Consider the following 17,500-nt stretch of genomic DNA (forward strand, 5'->3'; position numbering starts at 1 on the left):
CATGGTGGTACTGACGTCTGGGCGTCCACGTCAACATGGGGGTACTGACGTCTGGGCGTCCACGTCAACATGGGGGTACTGACGTCTGGGCGTCCACGTCAACATGGGGGTACTGACGTCTGGGCGTCCACGTCAACATGGTGGTACAGACGTCTGGGCGTCCACGTCAACATGGTGGTACTGACGTCTGGGCGTCCACGTCAACATGGTGGTACAGACGTCTGGGCGTCCACGTCAACATGGGGGTACTGACGTCTGGGCGTCCACGTCAACATGGTGGTACTGACGTCTGGGCGTCCACGTCAACATGGTGGTACAGACGTCTGGGCGTCCACGTCAACATGGTGGTACAGACGTCTGGGCGTCCACGTCAACATGGGGGTACAGACGTCTGGGCGTCCACGTCAACATGGGGGTACAGACGTCTGGGCGTCCACGTCAACATGGGGGTACAGACGTCTGGGCGTCCACGTCAACATGGGGGTACAGACGTCTGGGCGTCCACGTCAACATGGGGGTACAGACGTCTGGGCGTCCACGTCAACATGGGGGTACAGACGTCTGGGCGTCCACGTCAACATGGGGGTACTGACGTCTGGGCGTCCACGTCAACATGGGGGTACAGACGTCTGGGCGTCCACGTCAACATGGGGGTACAGACGTCTGGGCGTCCACGTCAACATGGGGGTACAGACGTCTGGGCGTCCACGTCAACATGGTGGTGGAGACGTCTGGGCGTCCACGTCAACATGGTGGTACAGACGTCTGGGCGTCCACGTCAACATGGTGGTACAGACGTCTGGGCGTCCACGTCAACATGGTGGTACAGACGTCTGGACGTCCACGTCAACATGGTGGTACAGACGTCTGGGCGTCCACGTCAACATGGTGGTACAGGCGTCTGGACGTCCACGTCAACATGGGGGTACAGACGTCTGGGCGTCCACGTCAACATGGGGGTACAGACGTCTGGGCGTCCTCGTCAACATGGTGGTACAGACGTCTGGGCGTCCACGTCAACATGGGGGTACAGACGTCTGGGCGTCCACGTCAACATGGTGGTACAGACGTCTGGGCGTCCACGTCAACATGGGGGTACAGACGTCTGGGCGTCCACGTCAACATGGGGGTACAGACGTCTGGGCGTCCACGTCAACATGGGGGTACAGACGTCTGGGCGTCCACGTCAACATGGTGGTACAGACGTCTGGGCGTCCACGTCAACATGGGGGTACAGACGTCTGGGCGTCCACGTCAACATGGTGGTACAGACGTCTGGGCGTCCACGTCAACATGGGGGTACAGACGTCTGGGCGTCCACGTCAACATGGGGGTACAGACGTCTGGGCGTCCACGTCAACATGGGGGTGGAGACGTCTTGAAAAAATCTGTCCATTTTGTTATTGTATATAATTATGATGTTCCTCTTAATTACTTTTCCTGGTAAGTTGTTCCATTCATGTTTTATACTCAAAGTAATTTTATTTCGTTTGACTGAAAACATTTAATTTGGTCTAACCATTAACTTGTATGGTACCGCGCGGACAGCCTTCCTGTTAGCGGGGTTGTGTGTGTGGGGGGCACATCAATAAGTCTAATTCACTTCATATTCTAAAGAAACTTAATTCCCGTTGTCGGGGACAGGAAGCCTGTGCCTAGGGTTACGTGAACAGAGGCATCTAGTGAATTGAAAGGTACCCGACGTAGCCTACTGTGCTACAGGACTCTTGTATTTGTGCATTTTCGAAACTGAATAATTTCAGGTCGTTTTAATGCCCGCTCACCCTGGGTGACCGATGTTGAACACGTCGACCAGACCAGCATGTAATAGTCTGTAGTTAGGCCACCAACGGACTCCAAGAGTGACGACGACTTCCTGGAATCCAGAGTTAAAGATCAGAAGCCTAATGTGATGGCGGGTCTGTAGGATATTCGTACAATACATTGATACCGTTGGCAATACTTACATGGTACAAGGGAATGAGAATATGGCATCATTAACCAGACCACACACTAGAAGATGAAGGGACGACGACGATTCGGTCCGTCCTGGACCATTCTCAATCGCCTTGACAATGGTCCAGGACGGACCGAAACGTCGTCGTCCCTTCACCTTCTAGTGTGTGGTCATACTTTACCACATACCATACTTTACCACATACCATACTTACAACATACTTTAGCCACGTTATTGTGACTCATCGCCTGCATATGGCATCATTACAGTGGGAGCTGAATTGCCTCAGCGAGGCGTCGGGTACTGGGAGGGTGACTGGGGTCACCATGAGCCCTGATATCTGCTCCACCATCGACAGGAGATGCTATCGACGGAGGAGAATGTGAGAATGGGAGCGGAAACTGCGTGCTGTGACACCTCCCAGACAGGAGGTGTGGAGCAGCCTGCCAGGTGGAAGACAGGGCCAGGCTGGAGACGGGGATGTGTGGCCGCGGCAGGGAGCCAGCAAGGTGAGGAGTGCCACAGGTGCGCCTCCGGCCAGGTGGGGCGGCACCTATAATGCAAAATTCACCTTCCCTTCCTTTTCTCCAGCCAGGTGGCCACCCCACCCTCCCCCTCTCCGGGAAATGAGGCCATGAAAGAAAGCACAAGAGAGTGTCATCTCACAGGTGACTGCTCATGCAGGTGCTTTACGCAAGGTAGATCGATGATAAACAGATGAAGTGTTCGGGAGACACACCTCAGCCAGGCGGCCGCCAACAAGCGAGTGGTTCCCACAATCAATACAAGATGGCGGCGGGGGAGTCACGCGCGCTAACTGGCAACGCTGATGCCGTCTCCTTGGCAACCACGCAATCTACACAACTAAATATCATTTCCCCCCGATCACCATTATGACCAATCGAGACTCCAGATGACGAATGAGAGATGACAGAGTGGAATGAGATGGTTTGGGAGGCCGGGGTGAGGGGACGGGAAGGTGGAGGAACTAGTTGGTGTAGCGGAGGGCGGGTGTGGGAGGGCAGGTGTGGTGATGGCGGCGCTGCGAGCGGGTCAGTGTGAGAGGCACCAGTGAACACCTCGTGCCGCCCCTCGCCTCCTCCGGCCACCCATCACCCTAACCACGCTACCAGCTCACCTGTAGCGCCGCTACCTGCACTCTTAGCGTGTGACCTGTACTCTCAGTTACCTGCCGTTTGTGCGCTGCAGGCGGCGGCGGCGGCGGCGGCGCCAGTGACAGTTCAAAACGGGGGGCGGCCACAGGTGAGGCGGGACCTGTGGGCGGCGAGGCGGGGTCGTGGGCGGCGAGTGCAGCGAGGTCGTGGGCGGCGAGTGCATCAAGACGGGGGCGGGGGAGGGCGGGGGTTGTGTCGCCTGAGGGGTAGTCGGGTCTCAGGGGCCCGCGAGTGCCGTCAAGATCGTGTGGTCGGTGGTGTCGGGCATGGCGGGGCGCGGCGGGGGCGCGGGTGGGTACGAGGTGCCCCCCGGCCTGCAGGAGCTCCTCATAGAGTTCACGGTGGCGGTGCTGGTGGAGCGCCCCCCGGACCTCCTGGCCTACGCCTCCGAGTACTTCCACCGCATGCACGAGGACCGCAGCAAGCAGCCGCCGCCGCCCTCAGAGTCCGAGGAGTCCGTCATCACTGACGACGATGACGACGACGAGCCCATGCCAGGTAGGTCCTCCTCATAGAGCCTTCCAGGTCCACCCCGGGTCCCCCCGAGCCTTCCAGGTCCACCCGGGTCCTCCCGAGCCTTCCAGGTCCACCCCGGGTCCTCCCGAGCCTTCCAGGTCCACCCCGGGTCCTCCCGAGCCTTCCAGGTCCACCCCGGGTCCTCCCGAGCCTTCCAGGTCCACCCCGGGTCCTCCCGGGCCTTCCAGGTCCACCCCGGGTCCTCCCGAGCCTTCCAGGTCCACCCCGGGTCCTCCCGAGCCTTCCAGGTCCACCCCGGGTCCTCCCGAGCCTTCCAGGTCCACCCCGGGTCCTCCCGGGCCTTCCAGGTCCACCCCGGGTCCTCCCGAGCCTTCCAGGTCCACCCCGGGTCCTCCCGAGCCTTCCAGGTCCACCCCGGGTCCTGCCGAGCCTTCCAGGTCCACCCGGGTCCTCCCGAGCCTTCCAGGTCCACCCCCGGGTCCTCCCGAGCCTTCCAGGTCCACCCCGGGTCCTCCCGGGCCTTCCAGGTCCACCCCGGGTCCTCCCGGGCCTTCCAGGTCCACTCCGGGTCCTCCCGAGCCTTCCAGGTCCACCCCGGGTCCTCCCGAGCCTTCCAGGTCCACCCCGGGTCCTCCCGGGCCTTCCAGGTCCACCCCGGGTCCTCCCGGGCCTTCCAGGTCCACCCCGGGTCCTCCCGAGCCTTCCAGGTCCACCCCGGGTCCTCCCGAGCCTTCCAGGTCCACCCCGGGTCCTCCCGGGCCTTCCAGGTCCACCCCGGGTCCTCCCGGGCCTTCCAGGTCCACCCCGGGTCCTCCCGAGCCTTCCAGGTCCACCCCGGGTCCTCCCGAGCCTTCCAGGTCCACCCCGGGTCCTCCCGGGCCTTCCAGGTCCACCCCGGGTCCCTGAAGGTCTCTCCTTCAGGGGGTCCTTCTAAGTTTATCCCGGGTTCTTCCAGTCTCATACTTGATCCTTCTTTTCCATCCCGGGTCGTTCCAGGTTCATCCTGGGTCATCTGAGATCTATCCCGGGTCCTTCCAGGTCCTTCCCGGTTCATTCCAGGTCCTTTCAGAGTCGTTCCAGGTCCATTCCGGAGCCCTCCAGGTTACCAGAGACTTACTATAGGCAGTCCCGGGCTATTCAGGGTCATATGGAGGTCAGGTATTAAGGGCAGGTAGGGTATTGATCAGGGGGGAAAGATCTAAGTCATTACCACCGTGCAGAACTAGGAAGGGATATGAGGAGAAGCACTCGGGATAGGCCGGAGGGATAAGTATCAACTGTCACAACGAGTTGGAATGACCACTACAAATCTCTATGGGTCGTGCAGGTCTTAAGAGTCTAGGTCGCTTAGACCCACGCTACGTTGTCTTGGGTCAGGGTACGGCGTCCCGGGTCGTAGCAGGTCCCCGTGGTTACGGCAGGTCGTCCCGGGTCGTAGCGGGTCCCCGTGATCACGGCAGGTCGTCCCGGGTCGTCCCAGGTCGTCGTGGTGCTGCAGTACCAGAGGTCGTGGAAGGTGGTGCTTGGTACCGGGAGTCGGTCCCATCCTGCACGTCGTAAGTACCTACGGGCTCACCATAGCCCGTGCTACTTGGAACTTTTTGTTTCAGGTAGCGAATTTTAAACAACAACAACAACAACTGCACGTCGTGCTGGTCTGGTATTGGTTGGGTAGGACCAGCAGCTGAATGGGTGACTGCCAGAAGAGCCTCGACAGTGGTGTACCGGCTGACCAGGATTCATCAGAGATATAAGAGACCAGAGACGAAGCCTGTACATCTCTCTCTCCTTTGTTTACATTTATTCATCAATTTACGAACTCAGAAGCGCCGCTTCGAGGTTGTTTCTGACAATAATAACCATGGCTCATATAGTTTCCCAGCTCGTAAATTGTTTAATAAATGTAAACAAAGATGCCCTGACCGTTGAAAGATGTACAGGCTCCGTAAGTGGTTGGGTAAATGCTTGATAAATCCTGGGTCATTTTTCACTATACCAGTCTTGCAGCAGAGTGGTCTACGTCCTCGACTCACAAGGTCAGAAATGGTTAACCACGTTCCCTTTCACCCGATGCCTCTTTTCTTAACCTAGTAGTAAAATAGTTACCCAGGAGTCAGACAATTTAACAGGTTGCATCCTGGGGCAGGTCAGTATTTGGGGGGAACCTTACACCCGAAGGTTCAGCGGTGAACAGGGGGGCCATGGGGTCCACGGAAGTGTTCCAGAGGGCCCTTGGGACGAACAAAACAACAACGCAACATTATTAAACTGTCTCCCCCTTATCATTTACATGCAGTTTTGACTGTGAATAACAATGCCGAGCTTGTGACACGAATGACTGTATTTGTCGCACCAATGGCTGCTGTCTGCTTTGGTTCTTGGGGTCCACGGGTGAGAATGTGGTTCTTGGGGTCCACGGGTGAGAACGTGGTTCTTGGGGTCCACGGGTGAGAATGTGGTTCTTGGGGTCCACGGGTGAGAACGTGGTTCTTGGGGTCCACGGGTGAGAATGTGGTTCTTGGGGTCCACGGGTGAGAACGTGGTTCTTGGGGTCCACGGGTGAGAATGTGGTTCTTGGGGTCCACGGGTGAGAACGTGGTTCTTGGGGTCCACGGGTGAGAATGTGGTTCTTGGGGTCCACGGGTGAGAACGTGGTTCTTGGGGTCCACGGGTGAGAATGTGGTTCTTGGGGTCCACGGGTGAGAACGTGGTTCTTGGGGTCCACGGGTGAGAATGTGGTTCTTGGGGTCCACGGGTGAGAATGTGGTTCTTGGGGTCCACGGGTGAGAATGTGGTTCTTGGGGTCCACGGGTGAGAATGTGGTTCTTGGGGTCCACGGGTGAGAATGTGGTTCTTGGGGTCCACGCGTGAGAATGTGGTTCTTGGGGTCCACAGGTGAGAACGTGGTCCTTGGGGTCCACGGGTGAGAACGTGGTTCTTGGGGTCCACGGGTGAGAATGGGGTCCTTGGGGTCCACGGGTGAGAACGTGGTCCTTGGGGTCCACGGGTGAGAACGTGGTTCTTGGGGTCCACGGGTGAGAATGGGGTCCTTGGGGTCCACGGGTGAGAACGTGGTCCTTGGGGTCCACGGGTGAGAACGTGGTCCTTGGGGTCCACGGGTGAGAACGTGGTCCTTGGGGTCCACGGGTGAGAACGTGGTCCTTGGGGTCTACGGGTGAGAACGTGGTCCTTGGGGTCCACGGGTGAGAACGTGGTCCTTGGGGTCCACGGGTGAGAACGTGGTCCTTGGGGTCCACGGGTGAGAATGGGGTCCTTGGGGTCCACGGGTGAGAATGGGGTCCTTGGGGTCCACGGGTGAGAACGTGGTCCTTGGGGTCCACGGGTGAGAATGGGGTCCTTGGGGTCCACGGGTGAGAATGGGGTCCTTGGGGTCCACGGGTGAGAATGGGGTCCTTGGGGTCCACGGGTGAGAATGGGGTCCTTGGGGTCCACGGGTGAGAACGTGGTCCTTGGGGTCCACGGGTGAGAATGGGGTCCTTGGGGTCCACGGGTGAGAATGGGGTCCTTGGGGTCCACGGGTGAGAATGGGGTCCTTGGGGTCCACGGGTGAGAACGTGGTCCTTGGGGTCCACGGGTGAGAATGGGGTCCTTGGGGTCCACGGGTGAGAATGGGGTCCTTGGGGTCCACGGGTGAGAACGTGGTCCTTGGGGTCCACGGGTGAGAATGGGGTCCTTGGGGTCCACGGGTGAGAATGGGGTCCTTGGGGTCCACGGGTGAGAATGGGGTCCTTGGGGTCCACGGGTGAGAATGGGGTCCTTGGGGTCCACGGGTGAGAACGTGGTCCTTGGGGTCCACGGGTGAGAACGTGGTCCTTGGGGTCCACGGGTGAGAACGTGGTCCTTGGGGTCCACGGGTGAGAACGTGGTCCTTGGGGTCCACGGGTGAGAACGTGGTCCTTGGGGTCCACGGGTGAGAACGTGGTCCTTGGGGTCCACGGGTGAGAATGGGGTCCTTGGGGTCCACGGGTGAGAACGTGGTCCTTGGGGTCCACGGGTGAGAACGTGGTCTTTAGTGTTCCACCAACGAGGGCGTGGTTATAAGGGGGTCCAGATAGGAGAACACCTGATGCCTCTGTGCACCTGGCACTAAAATAGGTAGCCGGGAGTTAGGTAACTGTTAAGGGTTGCATCTTGGGGAAGGTCAGAGGCTGGCCTCGTGGGGGACTATGGTAAACCGCAGTGCCACCTTCCTGTCGCACACACCGGACATTATAGTGTATATGCTATATGCCTTTATGGGGGTCACACACACATGGTAGGTGGTGGTCACACACACACATGGTAGGTGGTGGTCACACACACACACATGGTAGGTGGTGGTCACACACACACATGGTAGGTGGTGGTCACACACACACATGGTAGGTGGTGGTCACACACACACATGGTAGGTGGTGGTCACACACACATGGTAGGTGGTGGTCACACACACACATGGTAGGTGGTAGTCACACACACACATGGTAGGTGGTGGTCACACACACACATGGTAGGTGGTGGTCACACACACATGGTAGGTGGTAGTCACACACACATGGTAGGTGGTGGTCACACACACATGGTAGGTGGTAGTCACACACACATGGTAGGTGGAGGACACACACACACATGGTAGGTGGAGCACACACACACACATGGTAGGTGGTAGTCACACACACATGGTAGGTGGTGGTCACACACACATGGTAGGTGGTAGTCACACACACATGGTAGGTGGTGGTCACACACACATGGTAGGTGGTAGTCACACACACATGGTAGGTGGAGGACACACACACACATGGTAGGTGGAGCACACACACACACATGGTAGGTGGTGGTCACACACACATGGTAGGTGGTAGTCACACACACATGGTAGGTGGGGGTCACACACACATGGTAGGTGGTGGTCACACATGGTAGGTGGAGGACACACACACACATGGTAGGTGGGGGTCACACACACACATGGTAGGTGGGGGTCACACATGGTAGGTGGAGGACACACACACACATGGTAGGTGGGGGTCACACACACACATGGTAGGTGGTGGTCACACACACATGGTAGGTGGAGGACACACACACACATGGTAGGTGGGGGTCTCACACACACACATGGTAGGTGGGGGTCACACACACACATGGTAGGTGGTGGTCACACATGGTAGGTGGAGGACACACACACACATGGTAGGTGGGGGTCACACACACACATGGTAGGTGGTGGTCACACACACATGGTAGGTGGAGGACACACACACACATGGTAGGTGGTGGTCTCACACACACACATGGTAGGTGGTGGTCACACACACACACATGGTAGGTGGTGGTCACACACACACATGGTAGGTGGTGGTCACACACACACATGGTAGGTGGTGGTCACACACACACATGGTAGGTGGTGGTCTCACACACACACATGGTAGGTGGTGGTCACACACACACATGGTAGGTGGTGGTCACACACACACATGGTAGGTGGTGGTCACACACACACATGGTAGGTGGTGGTCACACACACATGGTAGGTGGTAGTCACACACACATGGTAGGTGGTGGTCACACACACACACATGGTAGGTGGTGGTCACACACACACATGGTAGGTGGTGGTCACACACACACATGGTAGGTGGTGGTCACACACACACATGGTAGGTGGGATGACACATATGGTATGTGAAATTGTTCTCAGTGTCTCAAATTGCCGTCAGGCGAGGCGGTGAGTGAGACACAACTCAGGTCTAACAGGTTGTCCCAGTTTAGTTGTGAGTGTACTGCGGGATTGAGCTTTAGCTGTTGGATCCCGCATTTCTAGTCAGTAGTTGTCTAATGAAGTTACTTCTGTACTCGACTCTATGATTTCGGGGCTTAACGTCCCCGCGGCCCGGTCCTCCACCAGGCCTCCTTTTTGTTACACATCCACAGGAAGCAGTTCGTAGCAGCTGTCTAACTCCCAGGCACCTTTTTACTGTTAGGTGAACAGGAGAATCAGGGTGAAAGAAACTCTGTTTATTTGTTTCCGCCACCACTTGATATCGAACTAGAAACCTCAGGATTACGAATCCGAACCGCTGTCCACTCAGCTGTTAGGGCCCCTTTATTCCTATAATATATTTTAAACTTATTAATGTAGTTTTCTTTTACAACTATAGTCCGTTCCATTTTCTCATTACTCTCACTCAAATAATATTTTCTACCACTGTGACTTACCTAAGACTCAATCTTGCACCTGTGGCCTCTATTCCATTGGTGTTCATTGCAAACATTTCCTCTATTTTTCCATTCTGTCTATCCCCCTAAGCATTTTTCGTCTGTTTCATGTCTCTCCTCTTCCTCTTTTGTAGCGACGTCAGGTCTCGTTTTTTCGGTCTCTCTTCATACCCCCCCCCCCATTCTTCGTAGTTCTCGGACGAGCCTCATTGCAAACTTCTGAACCTTTCAGAGAATTATCTTATGTATTTTATTTTAGATGGGGCTCCACGGTGGTGCGGCATACTCACAGAGTGATCTCACTCATACAGCGACCTAAACATTTATTAAAGTAAGTAAACAATTATCAATAGAAGGCACCAAACTGGGAAGGCTATGTAGCACCATCAAATGTGCGGGATAATCAGAGGGCGCTAAATATCACCAAGGATGCCAATACGAGAACAGAAACAGAAACGCATAAGGCGAACGATATCAAAAGTATTTGAGTTGCCAAGAATTCTATCGAGGGACAAGCGACCGCGGGGGACGGTCGGAAAACAAGACACACGCTCGTCCTGGAAGTCAGAACATTCAACAAGGATATGCACGGCCATAAGAGGGACAATGCAATGTGGACAATAAGGAGCAGGGCGGCGCTCCATTAAGTGACTGTGAGTTAAGCAGGTATGGGCAATACATAACCTAGCCAGAGCTGTTTCCCACCGCCGGTTACCGTGACAGGAGGAAGGCCACTGGGACACACGACTTTAAGAGTATGCAGTTTGCCACCAATAACAGAAGACCAACAACTCTGCCAGCAGGCAAGGATGGAGGCATGAATAACTGGGTAAAAGTTGGAATAAGGAATACTTTTACGAGAGATGGGACAAGTGTGGATAGCTTCCTTAGCGGCAGCATCCGCACGCTCATTTAAAGAGACACCAACATAGCTGGGAACCCAGCAAAATGCAGCTGACTTAAATTTACTGGAGATAAGAAACAGCCAATGTTGAATCTCGACAACCACCGGGTGGACCGGATTAAAGGACCCTAACGCCATGAGGGCACTACGAGAGTCAACTACCACCACAAAGGAGGATTGACACCGGGAAAGCAGGAGACGAAGAGCATAGAGAATAGCATAAAGTTCTGCTGTGAAGATGCTAGCCTCCGGAGGAAGGCGACACATATAAATGTGGTCAGGAAAAACAACAGAGTAGCCCACACCGTCAGCAGACTTAGACCCGTCGGTGAAGATGGGAACGGAGTGGGAATGAGAAGAAAAGTGCTCAAGGAAGAGGCGTTTCAGATCTGTAGGAGGGGTAAAAGCTTTAGTGATGCGTGTCAGAGAAGTACAAAATTTGGGAAGGGGGACCCTCCAAGGAGGCAAGGATGGAACAATATGAGGAGAAACATTAGTAATATGAGCTGAAAGAGAATCCTGTAAACGAGACAAACGGACAGAAAGAGGAAGGAGATGAAGAGGATCAGGAACTACAGGACGGATAAAAGTCAAAGCACGATAGAGGCGAGAGTGAGGATGCTGTAAGGATCGCGCAAGATAGCGAAGACTGTAGCGATCACGGCGATCCTGGAGAGACAGAAAGCCAGTGTCAGCATACAAGCTGAGGGTAGGAGTAGAACGAAAAGCACCAGAGCTGAGGCGCAACCCAGTATGGTGCAAAGGATCAAGACGGCGAAGAGTAGAAGGAGAAGCAAAAGAGTAAGCAGGGCAACCATAATCGAGTTTAGACAGGACGAGAGAGGAATGCAAATAGAGGAGTGTGTGCCTATCTGCTCCCCAAGAAGTATGGGACAAAACCTTAAGTAGGTTAAGGGCCTTAGAGCATTCAACACGGAGGTAAGAGACATGGGGCGAACAAGACAAACGAGTGTCAAAGAATAACCCCAAAAGCTTCACGGAATCTTTGTACTCAAGGGGATGACCATAAAGTGACAAATAGGGACGAAGAACGACCCGCTTCTGAGTAAAAGCCATGGCACAAGTCTTAGTACTAGAGAACTTAAAGCCATGATTGGTGGCCCAAGATGACACGGCATCAATCGCAAGTTGAAGCCGCCGTTGAAGGAGAGGCGAATCATCACCCCGACAGCAAAGAGTAAGATTGTCAACATAAAGAGCAGAGAAGATGCCAGAAGGAAGGGAGGAAAGAAGACCATTGAGGGCAACCAGAAAAAGAGTAGTACTCAGAACACTACCTTGGGGCACACCTTCATACTGCTGAAAAGAGGCAGAGAGAGCGACACCAAGCCTGACCCGAAAGGTACGACGAGAGAGAAAGCTTTGGAGGAAGAGAGGGAGATTACCACGATGGCCAAAAGAACGAAGTTGGGACAGAATATGGTATCTCCAAGTCGTGTCATAAGCCTTTTCCAGGGCAAAAAGGACAGCAACAACGGAGGTCTTCGAAGCAAAAGCAGTACGAATATAGACCTCCAAGTTCACCAGGACATCAGTCGTGCTGCGGCACTTGCGAAAACCAAATTGAGAAGGAGAGAGGTGGCGATGGTGTTCCAAGAACCACATCAGACGGACATTTACCATACGCTCAAACACAACTCGTGAGAGCAATAGGGCGGAAGTCCTTAGGGGACGTACCGAGAGACCCTGGTTTCCGAATAGGGAGTACAATGGCATCGAGCCAGTCCTCAGGGACGGACGACGACTCCCAGACCTGGTTATACAGACTCAGTAAATACTGAGACATGCACGGAGGGAGATGGCGAAGCATCTCATAATGAACGTCATACGAGCCTGCCGCCGTAGATCCGCAGAGGGCCAGGGCAGACTGAAGTTCAGAAAGAAAGGATCGTTATAGGGAAGGCGGAGATGAGTGCGGAAATCTAAAGGATAAGATTCAAGAACAGGCTTATAAAGAAGGAAGGATTGAGGAAGATGAAAACCAGAGCTAACAGAAGAAAAGTGGGAACCCAGTTTGGTCGCGACCTGCACTGGATCTGCCACAAGAGTACCACGGAGGTGGAGAACCGGCGAGACATCCAGAACGAACTTGCCCGCAATCTTGCGGATCTTTTTCCAGATCTGCGGCAGAGGAGTATCGAACGTAATGGTGGAAACATAAGATTTCCAACTCTCACGTTTAGCTGTACGGATGGTCCTACGGGCCACCGCACTTGCCTTCCGAAACAGAATAAAAGAATCAGCCGTCAGCCGTCCGCTGGCGGAGGTGTTTCTTCCAGGCTGCACGCTTACAGCGGACAGCCCGAGCACAGTCCACATTCCACCAGGGAATGCACTTCCTTGTGCCCCGGGAGGAAGAGTGAGGAATAGAGTGGAGGGCAGCGTTGAAGACAGTCATAAAAAAGAAGGAGGGCGCGATGAAGAGGCAGAGAGGAGAGGTCAGAAAGAGTAGCACGGAGGGTTAATAGGCACCAGTCAGCCTTGGCAAACTGCCACCTAGGGAAGGAGAGGGGAGGGTGGAAAGAGAAAAAGGAAACGAGGATAGGGAAATGATCACTGTTATGGAGGTCATCAAGAACCTGCCACGTGAAATCTAAGTAAAGGGACGACGAGCAGAGAGAAAGATCAAGACAGAAAAGGGTGCGAGTTCGAGAGTCCACATGAGTGGGCTCACCAGAATTCAGAAGAGATAGAGAAGAAGCGAGGACGAACGGTTCGAGAAAACGGCCTCAGGTGTTTGTCAGAACATCACCCCAGAGGGAATGTCGACAGTTGAAATCACCCAAAAGGAGCACCAGCTCTGGCAAGGAGTCCAGGAGGTGCTTAAGATCAGGAAGGGAAAGCGGGACATTTGGGGGGAGATAAATGAAACAGACTGTATACCATTTACCCACAAAAACACGGGCAGCAGAACAATGGATAGGTGACGGAAGAAGTAGGGGGACGAAGGGAATATCAGATCGAATTAAGAGAGCAGTAGAGTTATGGGCCCCAGCAAGAGCTGGGGGGGGGGGGGTGGAGAAAGAAAGGAATAACCACAAAAGTGACCAGGACGAGCACCAAGCATGGGTTCCTGGAGACAAACACAAAGTGGTGAAAACTGTGTAATTAGAAGTTGGAGTTCATGGAAGTGAGCATAAAATCCACGAATATTCCACTGAAGAATAGACATTACCAAAGAGAAAGGACAGTAACAGAGAACAAAAAAGAAATAAAGGTATAGAAGAACACAGTTTATTAAAGAATCTCAGGATCAGGAGCAGGGTCGGCAAAATCAGGGTTAGCGGGCATGGGTAAACTTAGTAAGGATAGAGGGAAGGGAGCAAGAGGACAGACCAGAGGCGGACTGACGGGGTCCGGAGGGGGAGGAGACAACTGAGAGGGGCAGGCAAGGAAAGCTGGAGGAGGGGGGAGGGGAAGAAGGCAGGGAGTGCGCCTCAGCAAGATAGCAACCGAGAGGGAATCGGGGGTGAAAGAAACCTCCATATCTGGGACAGGGGGTTCGACCACTAAAATGGGAGGGGATGTAATGACAGAGTCAGAGGGAGGGGGTGAGGAAGAGAGTGAAGCCTTCTTATCCACTGGAGAGGAAGAAAAAGAGGAGCCAGGGTTACGTTTCTGACTCGAAGAGACAGGCGTTCCAGTAACAACGTACCGGGCGACAGACTCAATGGTCTCAGCAGGAGAAGAGGAGCGGGAGCGAATAACACGAAGATTGCCGGGAGGATGATGAATATCAGCCTGGACAGACAGGTGGCGTGGAGGGTCAAGAGACTGGGGGGAAGGTCGGGAAGAAAGAGTGGGGGGAGATGGGGAAGAAGACAAAGGAGATATGGTGGACAGGATAGGAAGGGGGGAAACCCCAGATGGAGAACCAGGAGGGAGACCATCTGGGACAGGAGGCAAAGGAATAGGGGAGGAGGTGGTGGGTGTGGTCGGGTTTAAGACCTGGAAACGGTTGTGAGACTGAGGAAGGTGGGAAGGACGAGGAGAGGTAGAACGCAACACGTGAGCGTAGGATACGCCCGCGAAAGGGGTGAGACGACAAACTTGGCGTCTCGCTTCAGGAAAAGACAGACGATCACGGTGCTTCAAGTTGAGGACAGCTTCTTCGAGTTTGTAGTGTACACACGAGCGTGAGAAGGTAGGGTGGGCCTCACCGCAATTGAGGCAGCGAGCCTGGGGAGAAGTGCACTCGGACTTAGAATGACTATCGTCTCCACACATGGGGCATAGATACACAGTACTGGTGCATTTGAGGACACCGTGCCCGAACTTCCAACACTTATTGCAAAGTCTAGGAGAGGGAATGTACTCCTGAATGGAGCATCTGGCACCAGCAAGAATAATAGAGGGCGGAAGGGTCCTACTATCAAAGGTGATTTTTACAACTCGAAGGGGCTGACGGCGACGACCACGAGGGGGTCGAGTAAACGTGTCCACCTGGAGGACAGAATGGCCTTGGGCTTCGAGGATATGTTTAATATCCTCATGGCAATCTTTGAGGTCCCGAACACCAGTTGCAACATGGTGTGGGAGAACAGTGCCAACACTGGCATTTAACCGAGCATTTTTGGAGACCCGAACAGGGGTCTCTCCAATGCAGGACAAAGTGGCTAAGCGAGTAGCTGCATCCTGAGAAGGAGCAGCGACGACATGCGTACCGTAACTGGTGGAGATAAAAGTAACAGAGGCATCTACTGAATCAACACGGTGTTTATGGAGGGAGAAATCGTCAGGATGAGTAGAATCCAGGTGGTGGAGATTAAAGTATTTAGCCAACGTAGCGGGACCAAACAATGCGTTGTAAGTAGTATTACGGGAAGGGATCGTGCGAGCGCGGCAGTGGCGGGAACGGCTTTGAGAACCCCCGGAGTTCATGGGGGTAAAAGGCGCAGTGGTCACAATGAGAGACGAAGCCGTGCCAGGGGACGAGGTGGTCACCACTGGGGGCTGGGGACTCGACCGCAGAGGAGGGAGGGGAGCTGAGGGAAGTAGTCTGGTTGTCGGGGCCCAATGCAACAGGGGCTACAGGGCCTGGTCTTCCAACACAGTCCGACTCGGGGGCTTGGTCGCCCACCCAACGAGCCTGAGAAGGAACAAGGGAAACATTATCAGCCATGAAAATGAGGGAAAACTTTCATTCGCAAATGTGCCCCCCACACCCACCATGGAGCCACAATTAGAGGCAGGACACCCAACAAGAAGCTATCGCCGATTGTGCCGGGGCCCCCCAGTGGTGCGTCGTGAGTATATGCCCCACAAACGCCACTTTAAGAACCGTGAGTCCGTCGAGAGCGGGTTCAGTGACGAAAGGAGGATTGACAATAAAAGGGTCCCCTCGCTCGAGATGTTGGGTACTACAGTTCTAAGGGTGCAAGAGTATGCCTCCTCAAACACCCGGGCGTCAAAACAAAAGAAGGTCGAAAGAATAATCAAAACAGGCAAAAGGTCGGCAGGAAATGACAATTTGATAGGGTAAGAGGGGGGAGAAAAATGAAACACGAGGAAAAGGAAAAGGCATCTGGCAAAATTGGTAAAGGCAGCAGCAGGAGCATAAGGCTGCAAAAGGACAGAGGACTGACCCATGGAGCATCACACTCTAGCAGCTGCCCACCAAGCCCCCTCACGGCGACTACGAGCCAGACAGTGAGGGGGAACACTAATTGAAGTGTTCTGACTTAATATCATTCATAACATCATTCTGAATGATGTTCTGACATTTGCTAGTGGAGAGTATGCTGCTGACGTTATGTTGTTTATTTGTTAGTCTGGAGTTCGGTTTGGTATTATGTCCGCTCCCAGGTATTTTGCTCTCATTGTTACAGGGAGGTAGTTACCCTTCATTGCATACAGTCCTCTTGGTCTCCTGTTACCTGTTCCCATTTCTGTCACCTTACACTTGCTGGTGTTAAAATCCAAAAGCCATTTCTCGGTACTAATTCTGTACCTTGTCTATGCCATCTTGGAGAATTGTACAATCTTCGAATTATTCTCACTAATTTTCCATTTCTGCAAACATCGACACATAGACTCAACTCCTGTAAATATATTATTAACAAAAAATGAGAAATTGTACGAGGTCCAACAACACTCCTTGTGGTAGTCCGGTTACCCCTACACCAGCCCGACTTCTCGCCCCGCACTGGGATTCTCCGACTCCTGTCTATTAGGTATTTCATTACCCATGTTAGTGCTCTTCACATAATAATTATGTCTGTTTAATAATCTCTTGTGCAGTAGTGTTAAAGGCTTTTTGGCAGTCCAGAGGCTCACGACAGTCATTATACAAGGCACTTTACATCTATGGTGAGTCACACAGTTACTAGTCTTGCTACACACCCACCCAACTGGGCGGCAGCTTTACTGTTATGTGCAGGCTGCACCTACAGTCACGTGCAGGCTGCACCTACAGTCACGTGCAGGCTGCACCTACAGTCACGTGCAGGCTGCACCTACAGTCACGTGCAGGCTGTACCTACAGTCACGTGCAGGCTGCATCTACAGTCACGTGCGGCTGCACCTACAGTCACGTGCAGGCTGCATCTACAGTCACGTGCAGGCTGCACCTACAGTCACGTGCAGGCTGCACCTACAGTCACGTGCAGGCTGTACCTACAGTCACGTGCAGGCTGCATCTACAGTCACGTGCAGGCTGCACCTACAGTCACGTGCAGGCTGCACCTACAGTCACGTGCAGGCTGCACCTACAGTCACGTGCAGGCTGCACCTACAGTCACG

General features: G+C 54.1%; 1 protein-coding gene across 1 annotated transcript in view; it reads left to right on the forward strand.

Annotated features, from left to right (window-relative positions):
- Positions 1–3,340: 3,340 nt before the first annotated feature.
- Positions 3,341–17,500, forward strand: part of Pka-R2 (cAMP-dependent protein kinase type II regulatory subunit) — a 342,071-nt gene continuing 327,911 nt past the window's right edge. Inside the window, exon 1 of the mRNA XM_045738870.2 lies at positions 3,341–3,630. Coding sequence (XP_045594826.1) covers positions 3,399–3,630 — 232 coding nt within the window. The 5' untranslated portion in view covers positions 3,341–3,398. The remainder of the gene's footprint in view (positions 3,631–17,500) is intronic.

Source organism: Procambarus clarkii, chromosome 43 (assembly GCF_040958095.1).
Source record: "Procambarus clarkii isolate CNS0578487 chromosome 43, FALCON_Pclarkii_2.0, whole genome shotgun sequence".
NCBI lineage: Eukaryota > Metazoa > Arthropoda > Malacostraca > Decapoda > Cambaridae > Procambarus > Procambarus clarkii.